This window comes from Amphibalanus amphitrite, unplaced genomic scaffold (assembly GCF_019059575.1).
Source record: "Amphibalanus amphitrite isolate SeventyFive unplaced genomic scaffold, NRLGWU_Aamphi_draft 000126F_arrow, whole genome shotgun sequence".
NCBI lineage: Eukaryota > Metazoa > Arthropoda > Thecostraca > Balanomorpha > Balanidae > Amphibalanus > Amphibalanus amphitrite.
In genome coordinates this window covers 702,756-720,000 of record NW_024881621.1, presented here as the reverse complement: position 1 = coordinate 720,000, position 17,245 = coordinate 702,756, and the positions used below count along the sequence as shown (strand labels likewise).

Genomic DNA, 17,245 nt, shown 5'->3' with positions numbered 1-17,245 from the left:
CACCGCACCTTCATATAAAAACAGCAGTAATCGAGACCTTCAAACCTTCTCTACTGCGCTGATGTATCGCGGTGACAGAAATAGTGACGGATGATCGAGACTTTATTCGGTTAATCATTTGCATGGATACAATGTATGCACATACATATGCTCTAAAGCTATGTCACTAGTTCATACCCCGTCGGGATGGCAGCAGACAAACGGTTAGGCAACACTTTAAGAAGTTTCTAATGTCCCAAACAGTCGTCCGCACATCATACACTCACTAAAACGGTGTGAAAAACCCATTTACACAGTCGGCCCGCTGCATTCCACCGATAGCCCTCTCCGTCGTCAGACAGACGGAGCGATACGTCACTGTGCTGACTCAGACTCGCTGACACTTACACAGCTGTTCGAGCCGCGTCACGGCGGAGCTGCAGCGCCGGCGGCGCGGCGCTCCGCTTCTGCTGTTAGTGGTACAGACCGGCCGGCTATCTACCGTCGCCAGCTGCCATAGCCCGCGAGCGGAGACTGACCCGGGAGTTGGACAGGGTGACAGTCCGCAGTGACCGGGTGACAGACCGCAGTGACAGGCTGACAGACCGCAGTGACAGGGTGACAGCCCGCAGTGACAGGCTGACAGTCTGTTATCTGACATACAGGACCACACAGCCACCGACTCTACCCGTTACCACTCTGACCAGGGACGCACACACCACTCGCGCTACGACACAGACGCTGCGTGACCGCTCACGGCAACACGGGACGCAGCTGACCGTCACGGAATCGTCACGAGCCGATCGTAACAATGGTAGTGACTGAGCTATTCGTGACGCAGCCGACCGCCAGCGTCACACCGCGGTCGTAATGCGTCGTCCCAGCTATAGTAATACAAGATAAAACATACTGACAAGGATTGCAACCTTAAATCGGTACGAATATGATGACTCTAATGATAAAAACGCTCCGTTAAAGGCAAATAAGCCTAGCCTTGGACCATACGTGGGTACCAAAATGAGAGTTACATTTAAACAAACATACACACTGCAGTTCAGTGCTCACAACACGTAAAACAGGACAGCATATTATACCCAGGCGGTGCTCGGAAGGCTAACCAGAGTGCCTGTCATACAATCTCTCGGCGGTCGCAGCCCGCTCAATGGGCACACTTGCTCGTCGCACTGTGGTTCACCTGCTCGTGGCTAGGGTCAGGCACCTAATCAGCGTTCGGCGTTCGCCTTGGCTGAGGGGCGTAAGGAGTCGGGGTAATGGCACTCTCCGCTGTCACGACGGATGGAAATCTACATGGCGGCCCACAGTCAACACATCAGCCTCTGTGGCGGTTACAGTGCAGGCTACCTGCCTCAGGCAGTCACCTAAGAAGGAGTGACCTCAGCAGCATTCCACAGTGCCATCTTCACCCTTAGCAGTGTCCAACTGGGTCCAGTCGCAGACAGCGGCCGCCTCCTTCATCCCCGTCACTAGCGGGCACGTCGCCGCTATGCCCGTATCCTCTCTCAGTGCCACGGCCGGCACTTCTCGCCTGCACGTCTCACACACGCTCCCCGGCAGCCCCTCCGTCGGAACCGTCGGTATCCTCGTCGGCGTCGACGGTCACCACGCGCGGCTGCCGGCCGGCGGAGTCGGCGGAGGGCGCGCGCGGCCGTCCGCCGCTCTCTGGTGTCACCACCACCACGCGCGGCTCGATGGGAGCGGGCTGCTCCGCCGGACGGCCGGCCGCCGCCACCTCGGTGCCAGAGGCGGGGACCGGTTCGTCGTCTGTGAGACAGATACAGAGTCAAATGGGTGCATCAGATCTCCCGAGTAAGTATCGCACAAGGAGATGCGGCATCTTCATCAGCACGTGCATCGTGACGATCACTACGGAGGTATGCAAGCTCAGCACTTACATTCGAGATAACACCGCATTCCAGTGTTTGATTTGGTATACCAACTTAATTGATGCGTAGGTAAGTAATTTTTGAATATTCACTATTTTAGTTTTGACCGGATTTTAAGTGCACAATTACTACTCAACGTCTAAAAGCGAAGAATCTGCATAACGTGAAAGGTCATAGAGTCAGGAAAAGAGTCATACATAACGCTACAATCATGGTAAGACTATCAGCCAAAGGTCAGTTTCCATTAAACTCTACGCTACGCCACCCCACGCCCACCATCCCAGGGCCTATCCACGCCTCCCGCCTGGCCCACCTGAGTCCTGGTCGTCGAGAGGACGGTAGCCACGGGCCGCCGGTCCCTGGCGCCGTGGCAGGCTGGGCGGCTCGACACTGGACGGCCCGGCAGCCGACGGGCCCTCAGCGGCCTGAAAAAAGGCGCACCTCTGATCAGACACTACGCAATGAAAGGTGAATATCTTGCGCAATCATGGAGCATGAATATTGATGAGTATGAACTATGAAACACCGCAAGAGACCAATATCTTTATAAATTGAGGCAGCAACAATATAGTTGAATGGCTAAAAACATAATATAGAAAATAGTGGCATATACATTATACATAAATAAAACATAAACACAAGGAGTAAATAGGTAAGTGATGAAGAACCTGACAGAATACGCACATTGATCAAGTTCAACACCTCTAAACTTTCAAATTGCAACAGCCCAAACATGACAGCTTACGACAAACAAGGAGCAAACAAGTCAAACCGATATCGGGTTATGCAGATATTGGGTGGAGACTTCCATTTCGCGTCCAGCTAGACGCGTCTAGCTGGACGGCGGCTGCGGCTATCTGGCGACAGCTAACTTCAGACGCGTCTAGCTTAAGAGTCTCCGTCCAACAGTACGCCAAGTTAGACGCCAACTTGGACGTCTGCTCAGTAAGATGGCAGTTGGACGCCAGTGGAAGTCTTCACCCAATTATGTTTGACAGCCAGAGATTAGTACATTGTTTACATAGTTTAACGGGTGGCCTAAATTCATCGTACGATAAAATCAGACTGTTGAAGTCGCACGTAGGATAAGTTAGGGTTAGCGGTTCACAGTCAGCAAGACCGATAAAAATGTGGTCCTATTTTAAGAAGTTTCCTCACCGGTACAATAAACGTAGGCGCCTCCTCCTGCAGTGTACCCAGGGCGTCAGATGGAGAGGAGGGACTCACCGGTACAATGAACGTGGGCTCCTCCCCCTGCAGTGTACCCAGGGCGTCAGATGGAGAGGAGGGACTCACCGGTACAATGAACGTGGGCTCCTCCTCATGCAGTGTCCAAGGTGTCGGATGGAGGGGGGGGGGGACTCACCGGTACAATGAACGTAGGCTCCTCCTCCTGCAGTGTGTCCAGGGTGTCAGAAGGCTGGGCGGACGGGGCCGGAGCCGAGGCGGGCCGGGCGGCAGCCAGCGCGCGCTGGTGTCTCCGCAGGCGGCGAGACGACTGCACCGACAGAAAAACACGATCACTTGATCAGTAGCTGAACTGCCATAGCACACTGTGCTGCTCCTATCCCAGGCGGGCCATTCTGCCAGCCAGGTAGGTACGGTCACATAGATCGGTCCGACAACAAAGCAATCATTCGAGTATAATTGCTTAGGAGATTTATAAGCATTGTATGAGTTCACGGAAATGAGGACGGATATCACACCTGACTTGTAATTGATGTTAAGCTTAAACTCTTCTAAATCTTGATCGTTAACGCCGACCCGGTAGTGGCTAATTGGGGGCAGGGGAGGGTGTTGAAAGAGAGTAGATCAGTGAATCAGTGTAGTAGGGGAAGTAGTAGGTACTAACCCGGTGGGGACGGCGCGGTGGCTGCACGCCGTCAGAGTCCTGGCGAGATCCACTGGCTCCGGACGACGACCGCTCCCGACCCTGACGGAGATACCAACGGACATGTCAGACCAGAATCACACAATGTCAATGGACACAATGCGATGACGATGCTTTGGGGTTTTGAGCGCCTGGACTGCAAACTAGGTTATCGAAACCCCTTGTCATGCAATGTCAGAATTCTGCCATAGTCGATTATCACGATGTCTTGTCAAAGATATCACTGACTGCCCTGTAAGTCTAGTCCCGTTCATCCCTGACTGGTGCCGTAGAGTCGTCTCCCCTCACCCGTCACGCCGACCCGTCCCTCCCTTCCTCACCGGTGCCGTCGATCCGTATCGCCTCTGTCGTCGCGCGATCAGTGGCTCGCGCTCCGTGTCTGTGTTGGCCGTGTCGGAGTCGGAGCCGGCGCCCGCCTCCGGGTCACCGGCCAGCCGCACGCGCTGCTTACACACGGGACAGACGCGCCGCGAGCGCGTGAGCCACGGGTCCACGCACTTGGTGTGGTACGCTGTAGGAGAATAGAACACCCGTCAGCCACGGGTCCACGCACTTGGTGTGGTACGCTGTAGGAGAATAGAACACCCGTCAGCCACGGGTCCACGCACTTGGTGTGGTACGCTGAGGGGAACAGAGGTCAAGTCAGCACTCAGCGCCACGGGTCCACGCACTTGGTGTGGTACGCTGTAGGAGAATAGAACACCCGTCAGCCACGGGTCCACGCACTTGGTGTGGTACGCTGAGGGGAACAGAGGTCAAGTCAGCACTCAGCGCCACGGGTCCACGCACTTGGTGTGGTACGCTGTGGGGGAATAGAACACACGTCAGCCAAGGGTCCGCGCACTTGGTGTGGTACGCTGTGGGGTACAGAGGACAAGTCAGCCAAGGGTCCACGCACGCGCGCTGGTGGTGACTACGTTTTGGTGTAATACCTGCGCTATCAGGGAACAGTGGAAAGACAAGTCAGCCAAAGATCCATACCTATCGTGGTTCCATCTCAGAATGAGTCGCTGCTGAAAGCTGATTGAATGGGAATATCATAGTAGTTACACAGCTCACATACTGTGGTTACCGGTTTGTTTGTTTATTGGGGCTTTCGGGCGCGCCGACTACAAGGTCATTTTGCGCCCAACTGTCTATGGTTACGGGGAGGGATGGGCCCATCTGGCGGGCCGCAGGCACACCGTGGTTACAGGGCCCACGTACCGTGGTTACGAAGCCCACATACCGTGGTTACAGGGCAGGATGCGCAGCTGCTCGCCGTCCTCATAGTCATCCAGGCAGATGGCGCACGTGTCGTATGTGTGCACCGCCTTGTCGAACTTGACCACGGGCAGGGCGTCCAGAACGCGCTTGGGCAGCCGGTGACGGGTCAGCCGGCGGTGGTCCGCCCAGCACCGGTACAGCTAATGGGAGAAGAGAGGAAGGATTAGCACCCTGTCTGTACTTGCCGGTACACGTAATAGAGGCAGAAGGAACGGGGTTCAATACTTCAGCATCAGTCAGCATACGATGAATGTTGAGATTCAACTCTTCATTGATAATTATTACGATGAATATAAGCAGCATGTTCGTAAAATAACTTATGTTTTTTCTACGTTTGAAGGTGGTACGAAAATTTGCACTACAGGGTGTCTCAAAAGTTCGCTTACACATTTCCCATGTCAATAAAGCATATAAGAACCGGCCAAAAATCTAAGGTTTTGGTGTCCGTGTGTACACTAGACAAATATGCATGCTTTGACAACTGATTCGGAAGGTTGGAAACCAAACCCTTTGCTGTATCTCCAAAAATATTTGCCCATACCGATTTTCGTCACTCCGTCAGCTGCCGGAGGCTGATAAAAGGTTACCAGCTTTCAAGCTCTTGTAGGGGAATCCCCCGCAGTTTCTGCGTCGGATTTAGGTTTGACGAGCTCCCCGGCAACATCCGCTTCTCCCTGAAAGCCGATAGCTTGCATCGACACCATCCGTGAGTATTTTGTAGGTCTTCTCTGGCGCTAACTCCTTCATGAATGACTGGCGCCGACCTCCCAAGCACCATTTTCCTTTTCAAAACAACCCCATTCCTGAATAAATGGGAAGTGCCAGGGGCAAATTTTTTGCAGCATATTGTAGCAGAATGTGTCGGCTATCTGTTTCTTAGACACATTTTGCAAAATTTGCAAATCCCGAACGCTCGTCATTCCCAATGCCAAGACCTTCGCTGGGTTCCGGAGTGTTTTCCTCAGGAGAGATTCTGCTTTGTAAACGGCCAAAACCTGTCCATCGTGCGGTTTTGTCCGGATTTTGTGTGTAAGAGAAAGCTATTTGCTCCAGATCTGCCTCTTGAAACTTCGTTAGATAAAACTTTACATTAATTGACACTTTTGGAGGGTCACTTGTCCTCGGCATTGACGATTTTCGCATTATTTTCCCTCAAAATTTAGCGTTATAGATATTATAAACAATTTTAAATGATATATTGTCTTTATTTTATGATGACCTGCAATTTTTGAAACTGGGTAACCTCTGTCTGTGAGCTTCTAGTCAGTTTTCAATAGTTAGGACTGCATTTTCAGCTGCTTTCCGGAGCACGAGTCTGCTGCGGTACAAGGGTCGTTCAAAGCGCTGTTAGTCTCGCATGGTTTTGTCCTTCAAACATTTTAGCCACCGTTTTTATTAGATGACCATCATGTTGTACTCATCCTCGCTGACACTTTGCCATGTGTCATTTCCGACCTAACCATTCCCATTACTCGTGAAGCAGAGAGTTTCTCAGCCGACCCGAGTATGCGACCTCCATTTTCATGCCTGATCCATGGTCAGAGGTGAACCCTTTTTGTGTGCTCATGAAGGGTCGAATGCGCTTGAAAACAATGAAGCTGCTTGAGGAAGGTTGTTACCAATGCCCATGCAAAATTTCGACCGTTAATTTCATGTTGATTCAGAATTATTGACAAAAAAGCATGGCTGGTACCTGTAAGCGAACTTTTGAGACACCCTGTATATTATCAACACAACCATTATAAAAGAAAACAAAGAGACGCTAAACTAAATATTTACACCCTGCCGTCCACGACCACTGAACTCATGTCCAAGGTCAAATTCTGACGACAGACTCCCAACTCCAAATGTACAAACATCACATCCTTGCGCCAGATTGCATCAAGAGACACCCAGGCTCGGTAGCGGCGTCCAATTGAGACCTACACTCTCTGACATACCCCCGCCACCAGTGTCACTCCCTCCTCCCTTCCTCCTCCCCCCCCCGCGGTCGCGGGTGCCATGTCGCTGTGACGCGCAGTAGGCCACTGAGTCGGCCGCCGCGCGCCGCACACGTGTGTCACTATTTACACTGCCCGTTTCATGGCCACCGTGCAGAGGCCGTCACTGGCCGGGCGGTGTCGACACAGCGCGGGCTGCAAGGTCGACCGACGCTGCGGGCGAACAGATGGAACAGACGTAGTAGCTGGGCAGAGGGGGGAGGGAGGGATAGGGGCGAGGGAGGGGATAGAGTGTGGGGATGGAAAGGCGAGGAAAACAGAAGCAAAGGGGAGAGATATGGATAACAAAATGGGAGGGGCAGAGTTAAGGACAGACACGATGCGGAAATGCCCTACGACCGGACGGAGAGGCCTCAGGGAGGGTGGAACTCGGAAAATGACGCAAGGCCGGTGAAGGGAGCGTAGATGGACAGTGTCTGTCCACCGGACCGAATACCAGCTAGCGAGATCTTACTTTACCAGTGTATTACTAATATAAGAAAAGGCATCCTACGGCCACCGTCTTCTATCTATCGGCTGTCAATCTCGGCTTTCAACAACAGCATTATTAGCAGAGTTACGAGCTGTAAACCCACTTTAATCGTATTTTAGTCACGCGGGAATGTTTTCGCGCTGATGCGGGTCGGTAGAAGTACGAGGGGGGGCACCTTACGAGGGAGATGAGGGAGATGTCCTCGACCGGAGTGAATTCAATGATCCGTTACAACCAAACTCCATAGCGGCATTCGCTGGCTGCCCGGCCGCCGGAGGCCCCGCCTACTACCCAGCACCGCCAGAGTGGCATGAGTGACGTCACCACCAGCCCAGCGTGTAAACAGGGCCGAGAGGAGCGGCCGCCCGCTGGAGGGAGCGGCCGCAGCGGGCATCCCTCAACAGACACCGGCCGGGCCGGGCCGCAGCCCCGGCAGCCCGCAGGAGGTCCCTGGGGGACGCGTGGCCACGGGCGGCCGCTCAGTCCGCGCCGGCGGCGCTGTCAGTCACACACACGGGCTGTAGACGGCTTGTTACCACCACGTGCGCCGAACCGTGGCCCCGAGTGCGTGTGTCGCAATCGCTATCGGCTCGCAAAGTGGGCTCGCCGGGCTGCGCCGATACTGACCCACTGGAGAACGATAGATAGGAACACAAATCGGCCGCACATGCGCTATCGATGTGTCACGAGAGACGCATAGAAACATAAATCCACCGATTAACAGAATAAAATTTCAGCTTAACCACCTAGATACCACTATCTGAACGCGAAAACAATTGTTTCACCAGCGATTTCGACGATAATTTTCACTTCACTCACAGACATCCGACGTGGGAATTATAGGCGTCAAGTGACTATGGAGACCAATGACCTCCATTGACCGCACCGTCACGCAAGCAGATAGGCGGGCCGCAGCGTCATGGTCGGAGCTATGTAGACACGCTGCGGGTCGCAGTGTCATGATGGGGGATATATTCATGAGAATTGCAGCACCATACTGGGGATGGAAGATATAATATATCTCCGGTGGTTGGAAATCTGAACAAAGCGTCACGGAATCCCCGCCACAGGTCCGACCGGAAATGACGAGCTTCCGGTCCGCCTCTCGCTGTCACGGGACGACTTTCATCAGAAACCAAGCCAGTAGCCGACGGTGCCGAGGTTTGTGCGGAGTTATACATAGCTCAGAACTTGGGCCAGCCACCGAGACGGCTGAACTCCCAGCGACCGGGCCCCATTCGGCCGGTCCGACCCGCTAGAGTAATAATCACAACATTTGGACCGCCTTGAACCCCCCCTGACTCCTGACCGACTACCGACAAACACAAGCCGTCAGCTCGACCGAGCGACCCCAACGCTCAAACGAACGTCTCCGAACCCAGTCCCGACCAATAGCGACCAACCAGCCCTGAGTCGCTAGTGATCGTCCCCCAGCCGGGAAACCCGTTCTCAAGCCACGGTCGGCCGGCCTCGAGTCCCTGCCAACCGGCCCCAAGCGGCGGGCGCCGCTCAACTCACCATTATACCGACGAGCACCACGAAACAGACGGCGATCACCACAGCGAACGGGATCAGGTAGTCGGCAAAGTCGAACGGGTAACTGTTGGTGATGCGAAGGTGATACCTGAAACCCACGGAGGTAGCGTGTCAGTTGGAGTCGGTCAGAGGAAGCCGAAGGAATGGGGAAGTGAGGCACTGTACGCTGAAAATGCAGACGGGGAGTTTGGCCTCCTACATCGCACAGACAATGCGGGAATAATGCAACGGAAGACCAATAAAATCTTGTGGAAGGGGGAGCCGAGACGGGCTATCAACTGGAGAACACTAGATTAATGGGGAGGGCGTCCCGAAAAAATAGCACTCACACGTGTAGCCCCGTACAATAATGGCCATTAAATTCACAAAAGTCGGTCGCATGATGGTGATAGCAGCAAACACAAACACGCATCACGTAACAAGCCAGTACTGTGGAGTCGGAGTCAGTTGGAGTCGACAGTTCTACCCGAAGTCGGAGTCAACGAAAATCCATCGACTCCGCACTCAGCAGTTCTGTAACTAGCGTCTAGCAACATCCTATGCGTCATAGCGCACGCTTGATTGAAAGTGCGCCGCTTGCCCATCCCGTAACACAAAGGCATTCGCAACAGCGCTGCACCGGCAGCAGGGGCACCCCCTCCCCCTACCCCCATTACGGTGTGTGAGTCATCGAGCGTGTACGACCGCCGGCGAAGGGAGATCAGCAACCTATCGTCACGTGCGGACATCGCACGCAACGACGGCCGATATTAGAGATAGACAGGCCGGAGATGGGAGCGGGCCTGGGGGTCGGGGCGGGGGAGTCCCTAAACCGTGTCGTCTGCCGGCCTCTAGCTGTCCCAGATATTCGATCTGTCCGTCATTGCGGGACAGCCAGCCTTTCTTCAGATCATCAGAGGTTTGGTATAGGGGAGGGGAGGGCAGTCGGCAACAGACCGTGTTGAAACGAGCGGGCTCACGTCGGACCGACAGACATACAGACCGACAATAAAAAACTTAACTACAATAGACACGGGCAACAGGTGGTCCCCGCTCTACAGACCAGGTCTGTGCCGGTGTCCTAACCCCTTCCACCCCTCTACCACCAACCATCCCCGCTCTGTCCCTTCCTTCTCTTCACTCACACAAGGTCGTCAGCATGCGGGCGACAGGCAGCCACTAGTCGGGAAGTGCCAGCGTAGCTCTACCCCGGACCTAGTCTGGCATCCGCACCCTGTGCACCCGCGGTCACAACTTACCGTGACGCGTTGGTGTACCGAGTCAATCGAAGTCCATCCGTCATACCGACGAAAAATGACGGAATGCGTACCTCTTGTGCCCCATTGCCGTGCATCGGTGCTGTGGGGGACACACTGTCGTTAGCTGCGCAGATACCACAGATGGGCAGAAACACCGCGGGGAGGGGGACTAGGGGAGGTTAGGTAAGGTGACTACATCCACAGGTGACACCGCCCGGTATCGTCACGACAAACAAAGGCAAAAGTCTGCACGCCGCCGTCGAGTGTAAATGTGACCAGACTAAACACCGCAATACTCGCGACGGTGCATCGGCGTCGCGGCGATGAATGTAGACGAATTAAGGTCACCGACATAGCGTAGCGTAAACGTGCGAGAATATGCCAGCGGCTATGCACAAAACATGACTGTATGTAAACCATGCCACTATATATTCAGCTCCAGACAGAAGTGTCGTCTTATCATGACTGAGCGAAGTCAGAGTATGACCGGACGGTGAGGCGGATACTCACTAATAGCGTAATGACATTAACTCACGAACTCACTAAGGGCGCACAGATCACTCACTGATGGCATTCGAGCCGACATTATAGACGATGGCCGCGCCGAAGCCGGCGTTCTGCGCGTTCAGCACTTTGCTCTGGAACTGACAATCGCCACGCTCGATCAGCAGCACCCAGATCCGATCTGTAGTCGGCGCGCTGACGTTCAGGCGAGCGCCGCAGGCGTTGGGCGGGTCACTGATCACCAGGGGACCCTGTCGGTAGGGGAGGGAGGTGATGTTTCAGACTACAGCCTTATGTCACTATCGTCCAGTCTCATGCTGCAAAACATAACAATTTTGGCTAGCTCTCAGTGTGGGGTCGCTTAGCCAGTGCACATCTTTCACTGTATGGTGCAGAGTTGAGACTCTAGCCTGGTCCTAAGATTTGCTCGCGGAGATTTACCGCGGAGATTTGATTGTGGATTTTGTAGGCAGCCAGATGTGACTCTAAAGTGGTGCCATGCTGAGTTGTGGAACCAGTGACAGCTGGTAGTCCTAGCGTGAACTGTGGATTGTAGGCCTTCTTTGGCATCAGCTGGTGATAATTTCCAGCCTGTTTGGCTCAGACCAGTGTGAATTGGTCCCCCGACTTGCCAAGCTCTGTTGCTATGCCTTCCAGTGGGCCACTTACAAAACTAAGCTGAAAACATGTTATAAAAGTTTCTGTTTATGAAATTCAGCCAGAATCATTATGGTTATGATGGCCAAAATATTGTAACTGTCATGATTACTGAGCTTATATCCCCATAAAGTGACTTTCCAACATCACTCACCTCTAGTCCATTTACATTGACCACAGGGCCAAAGGCGGATGGTGCATCATCCATTGACAGCACTGTGGCATTGCGATCATCATCGATGACGTAGATGTCAGCAGCAGCAGGCAGTGTTGTCCCGAACCATATGAGGGCTGTGACGGCCACCAGCAGGTGTGACTGATGACAGCCACGGGGCGACATGGCCGAGGGACAGCCCTCGGCAGATAGTGGTCGGCTGGTAATGGAGCAGCACCTGTCAACAAGATTGGGAGTTATCAAAGAGAAAACAGTCAACAAAATGGTAGGTACCTACTTAAGTAACCAGAGGGGTGTTCACAGGTACCGCGGCGCAGACTGCTGACTGCTGAGCGCGGTGTGTGCAGCAGGCGTGGGGGTAGGGGATGGGTAGGCGGTTCTGACGTCACAGCTGTGTGCGGTGGACGGTCCTGCTCCTGTGGCTGGTCTTGACTGACCACAGTGGTCGCTGTGTTGCGATGGAAGGATGATGTAGGGACACAGTGGGCGGAGCTTACAGCCTGCATAGCCTAACCACACACAGGGCCTGTGAAGAGTGCTCCGGACATCAGAAATACATGTTGCCAGTTGGAATTTAAGGCCGATACACTGCTGCAAATTGAAATTGTGAGCCCATAACATAAACACATCCCAGCACTGATATTACAACAAGTCTTCAGATATTTTTAATTTTCCACTTATGTTCACTCCCATCAAACTTTGAGCTGGAACTGTCAACTTATTTGCTGGTTACGCTATTGCTGTGAGTCTGACAATTCAGATTCAAATAGACTGCTAAATAAATTACGATTTTCGAGCCACAATCGCATAGGTACCGATAGTATACGAGTACTGACCTTCACAGCGTTATAATTTAGAATGACAGGTTAAACCACATCAAAATTCAAATCCCACGAAAATTCACAGGCCCAAGGCACAGGCCTGTCTCCTCACACCCCTCCACAATGAGCAGCGAATGGCGCATTAACTTCACGCAAACCAAGGTTGAGCTAAATAAAGGAGCAAACGTCTAATTCACAGATAAAAGGTTGAAAACACTTGAAAATATGAAAAGGATTTTTAAACTCTTGGCTTTTTGAATTATGTATTATGACTTAAAATGTTGAATATATAACGAATGAATGCATTTTAAGATGTTGTTTTTCTTTAAAAGCCGTTAAGATCAAGCATGTTCACTGAGTGTAAAATACCACATTCACCAAAACAGAAAAGAAAACTAATAAAATAAGCATTTATAAGTAGTATTCAAATAAACTGATACAAGTGATTTATCAAAAATTGACGAAAATATCACAGAAACTTTGATTTTGGCGAATTTGCGTCCATTTTTGACGTTGTCGGCCTTTCTGGCTTTTTGCAGTGTAATAGCAGCTTGAATTGAAAGCATGTCCGTCAAGACAATGTGCGTGAAGTTGGCGTCGGATTCGGATTCGTATTCAGCGTCGAGTACCGAATCACTTGAAAACGTCATATCTGGTCAATTCGGGGACGGGGAGCACGAATATGACATTAATTTTGCCCTAGCAGGTATCCCTTATCCCTTAATCGTCCCTTAAACGACGGGGCGCGCCAAAAGTGCCTCAGGGGTTCTTCCGATCGCGAAAAGAATGGTCCCAGGCGATTCCCCGGGTCGATATCTAGCCGCACCACCACTAACTTCACACGTGCCTCATATCCCTTATCCCTTAATCGTCCCTTAAATGACGGGGCGCGCCAAAAGTGCCTCAGGGGTTCTTCCGATCGCGAAAAGAATGGTCCCAGGCGATTCCCCGGGTCGATATCTAGCCGCACCACCACTAACTTCACACGTGCCTCATATCCCTTATCCCTTAATCGTCCCTTAAATGACGGGGCGCGCCAAAAGTGCCTCAGGGGTTCTTCCGATCGCGAAAAGAATGGTCCCAGGCGATTCCCCGGGTCGATATCTAGCCGCACCACCACTAACTTCACACGTGCCTCATATCCCTTATCCCTTAATCGTCCCTTAAATGACGGGGCGCGCCAAAAGTGCCTCAAGGGTTCTTCCGATCGCGAAAAGAATGGTCCCAGGCGATTCCCCGGGTCGATATCTAGCCGCACCACCACTAACTTCACACGTGCCTCATATCCCTTATCCCTTAATCGTCCCTTAAGGGACGATTAAGGGCAATCGGGGCGCGCCAAAAGTGCCTCAGGGGTTCTTCCGATCGCGAAAAGAATGGTCCCAGGCGATTCCCCGGGTCGATATCTAGCCGCACCACCACTAACTTCACACGTGCCTCATATCCCTTATCCCTTAATCGTCCCTTAAGGGACGATTAAGGGCAATCGGGGCGCGCCAAAAGTGCCTCAGGGGTTCTTCCGATCGCGAAAAGAATGGTCCCAGGCGATTCCCCGGGTCGATATCTAGCCGCACCACCACTAACTTCACACGTGCCTCATATCCCTTATCCCTTAATCGTCCCTTAAATGACGGGGCGCGCCAAAAGTGCCTCAGGGGCTCTTCCGATCGCGAAAATAATGGTCCCAGGCGATTCCCCGGGTCGATATCTAGCCGCACCACCACTAACTTCACACGTGCCTCATATCCCTTATCCCTTAATCGTCCCTTAAATGACGGGGCGCGCCAAAAGTGCCTCAGGGGCTCTTCCGATCGCGAAAATAATGGTCCCAGGCGATTCCCCGGGTCGATATCTTGCCGCACCACCACTAACTTCACACGTGCCTCATATCCCTTATCCCTTAATCGTCCCTTAAATGACGGGGCGCGCCAAAAGTGCCTCAGGGGTTCTTCCGATCGCGAAAATAATGGTCCCAGGCGATTCCCCGGGTCGATATCTAGCCGCACCACCACTAACTTCACACGTGCCTCATATCCCTTATCCCTTAATCGTCCCTTAAATGACGTGGCGCGCCAAAAGTGCCTCAGGGGCTCTTCCGATCGCGAAAATAATGGTCCCAGGCGATTCCCCGGGTCGATATCTAGCCGCACCACCACTAACTTCACACGTGCCTCACATCCCTCATCCCTTAATCGTCCCTTAAACGACGGGGCGCGCCAAAAGTGCCTCAGGGGTTCTTCCGATCGCGAAAATAATGGTCCCAGGCGATTCCCCGGGTCGATATCTTGCCGCACCACCACTAACTTCACACGTGCCTCATATCCCTTATCCCTTAATCGTCCCTTAAATGACGGGGCGCGCCAAAAGTGCCTCAGGGGCTCTTCCGATCGCGAAAATAATGGTCCCAGGCGATTCCCCGGGTCGATATCTTGCCGCACCACCACTAACTTCACACGTGCCTCATATCCCTTATCCCTTAATCGTCCCTTAAATGACGGGGCGCGCCAAAAGTGCCTCAGGGGTTCTTCCGATCGCGAAAAGAATGGTCCCAGGCGATTCCCCGGGTCGATATCTAGCCGCACCACCACTAACTTCACACGTGCCTCATATCCCTTATCCCTTAATCGTCCCTTAAATGACGGGGCGCGCAAAAAGTGCCTCAGGGGTTCTTCCGATCGCGAAAATAATGGTCCCAGGCAATTCCCCGGGTCGATATCTAGCCGCACCACCACTAACTTCACACGTGCCTCACATCCCTCATCCCTTAATCGTCCCTTAAACGACGGGGCGCGCCAAAAGTGCCTCAGGGGTTCTTCTGATCGCGAAAATAATGGTCCCAGGCGATTCCCCGGGTCGATATCTAGCCGCACCACCACTAACTTCACACGTGCCTCATATCCCTCATCCCTTAATCGTCCCTTAAATGACGGGGCGCGCAAAAAGTGCCTCAGGGGTTCTTCTGATCGCGAAAATAATGGTCCCAGGCGATTCCCCGGGTCGATATCTAGCCGCACCACCACTAACTTCACACGTGCCTCATATCCCTTATCCCTTAATCGTCCCTTAAACGACGGGGCGCGCCAAAAGTGCCTCAGGGGCTCTTCCGATCATGAAAATAATGGTCCCAGGCGATTCCCCGGGTCGATATCTAGCCGCACCACCACTAACTAAGATATCGACCCGGGGAATCGCCTGGGACCATTCTTTTCGCGATCGGAAGAACCCCTGAGGCACTTTTGGCGCGCCCCGTCGTTTAAGGGACGATTAAGGGATGAGGGATGTGAGGCACGTGTGAAGTTAGTGGTGGTGCGGCTAGATATCGACCCGGGGAATTGCCTGGGACCATTATTTTCGCGATCGGAAGAACCCCTGAGGCACTTTTGGCGCGCCCCGTCATTTAAGGGACGATTAAGGGATAAGGGATATGAGGCACGTGTGAAGTTAGTGGTGGTGCGGCTAGATATCGACCCGGGGAATCGCCTGGGACCATTCTTTTCGCGATCGGAAGAACCCCTGAGGCACTTTTGGCGCGCCCCGTCGTTTAAGGGACGATTAAGGGATGAGGGATGTGAGGCACGTGTGAAGTTAGTGGTGGTGCGGCTAGATATCGACCCGGGGAATTGCCTGGGACCATTATTTTCGCGATCGGAAGAACCCCTGAGGCACTTTTGGCGCGCCCCGTCATTTAAGGGACGATTAAGGGATAAGGGATATGAGGCACGTGTGAAGTTAGTGGTGGTGCGGCTAGATATCGACCCGGGGAATCGCCTGGGACCATTATTTTCGCGATCGGAAGAGCCCCTGAGGCACTTTTGGCGCGCCCCGTCATTTAAGGGACGATTAAGGGATAAGGGATATGAGGCACGTGTGAAGTTAGTGGTGGTGCGGCTAGATATCGACCCGGGGAATCGCCTGGGACCATTATTTTCGCGATCGGAAGAACCCCTGAGGCACTTTTGGCGCGCCCCGTCATTTAAGGGACGATTAAGGGATAAGGGATATGAGGCACGTGTGGAGTTAGTGGTGGTGCGGCAAGATATCGACCCGGGGAATCGCCTGGGACCATTATTTTCGCGATCAGAAGAGCCCCTGAGGCACTTTTGGCGCGCCCCGTCATTTAAGGGACGATTAAGGGATAAGGGATATGAGGCACGTGTGAAGTTAGTGGTGGTGCGGCTAGATATCGACCCGGGGAATCGCCTGGGACCATTATTTTCGCGATCGGAAGAGCCCCTGAGGCACTTTTGGCGCGCCCCGTCATTTAAGGGACGATTAAGGGATAAGGGATATGAGGCACGTGTGAAGTTAGTGGTGGTGCGGCTAGATATCGACCCGGGGAATCGCCTGGGACCATTCTTTTCGCGATCGGAAGAACCCCTGAGGCACTTTTGGCGCGCCCCGTCATTTAAGGGACGATTAAGGGATAAGGGATATGAGGCACGTGTGAAGTTAGTGGTGGTGCGGCTAGATATCGACCCGGGGAATCGCCTGGGACCATACTTTTCGCGATCGGAAGAACCCCTGAGGCACTTTTGGCGCGCCCCGTCATTTAAGGGACGATTAAGGGATAAGGGATATGAGGCACGTGTGAAGTTAGTGGTGGTGCGGCTAGATATCGACCCGGGGAATCGCCTGGGACCATTCTTTTCGCGATCGGAAGAACCCTTGAGGCACTTTTGGCGCGCCCCGTCATTTAAGGGACGATTAAGGGATAAGGGATATGAGGCACGTGTGAAGTTAGTGGTGGTGCGGCTAGATATCGACCCGGGGAATCGCCTGGGACCATTCTTTTCGCGATCGGA

General features: G+C 53.1%; 1 protein-coding gene across 1 annotated transcript; it reads right to left on the bottom strand.

Annotated features, from left to right (window-relative positions):
* Window positions 1-84: 84 nt before the first annotated feature.
* LOC122381730 (E3 ubiquitin-protein ligase RNF13-like) lies at window positions 85-12,620 on the bottom strand. The gene is made up of 11 exons (XM_043366272.1): window positions 12,459-12,620; window positions 11,602-11,839; window positions 10,852-11,041; window positions 10,287-10,386; window positions 9,031-9,136; window positions 5,003-5,180; window positions 4,095-4,285; window positions 3,736-3,816; window positions 3,250-3,381; window positions 2,197-2,308; window positions 85-1,761 (listed from the first exon to the last, which is right to left on the bottom strand). Exons 2-11 carry the CDS (start codon window positions 11,785-11,787, stop codon window positions 1,535-1,537), a joined length of 1,503 nt encoding a protein of 500 aa, XP_043222207.1. The 5' UTR covers window positions 11,788-11,839; window positions 12,459-12,620; the 3' UTR covers window positions 85-1,534.
* Window positions 12,621-17,245: the final 4,625 nt, after the last annotated feature.

Coding starts and splice junctions, on each gene's coding strand:
- LOC122381730 (XM_043366272.1), bottom strand. CDS start 11,787: ATGTCGCCCCGTGGCTGTCATCAGTCACACCTGCTGGTGGCCGTCACA. Junction 5,181..9,030: donor TGGTGCTCGTCGGTATAATG/GTGAGTTGAGCG, acceptor TTCTCCCATTAG/CTGTACCGGTGCTGGGCGGA. Junction 4,286..5,002: donor CATCCTGCCCTGTAACCACG/GTATGTGGGCTT, acceptor ATTCTCCTACAG/CGTACCACACCAAGTGCGTG.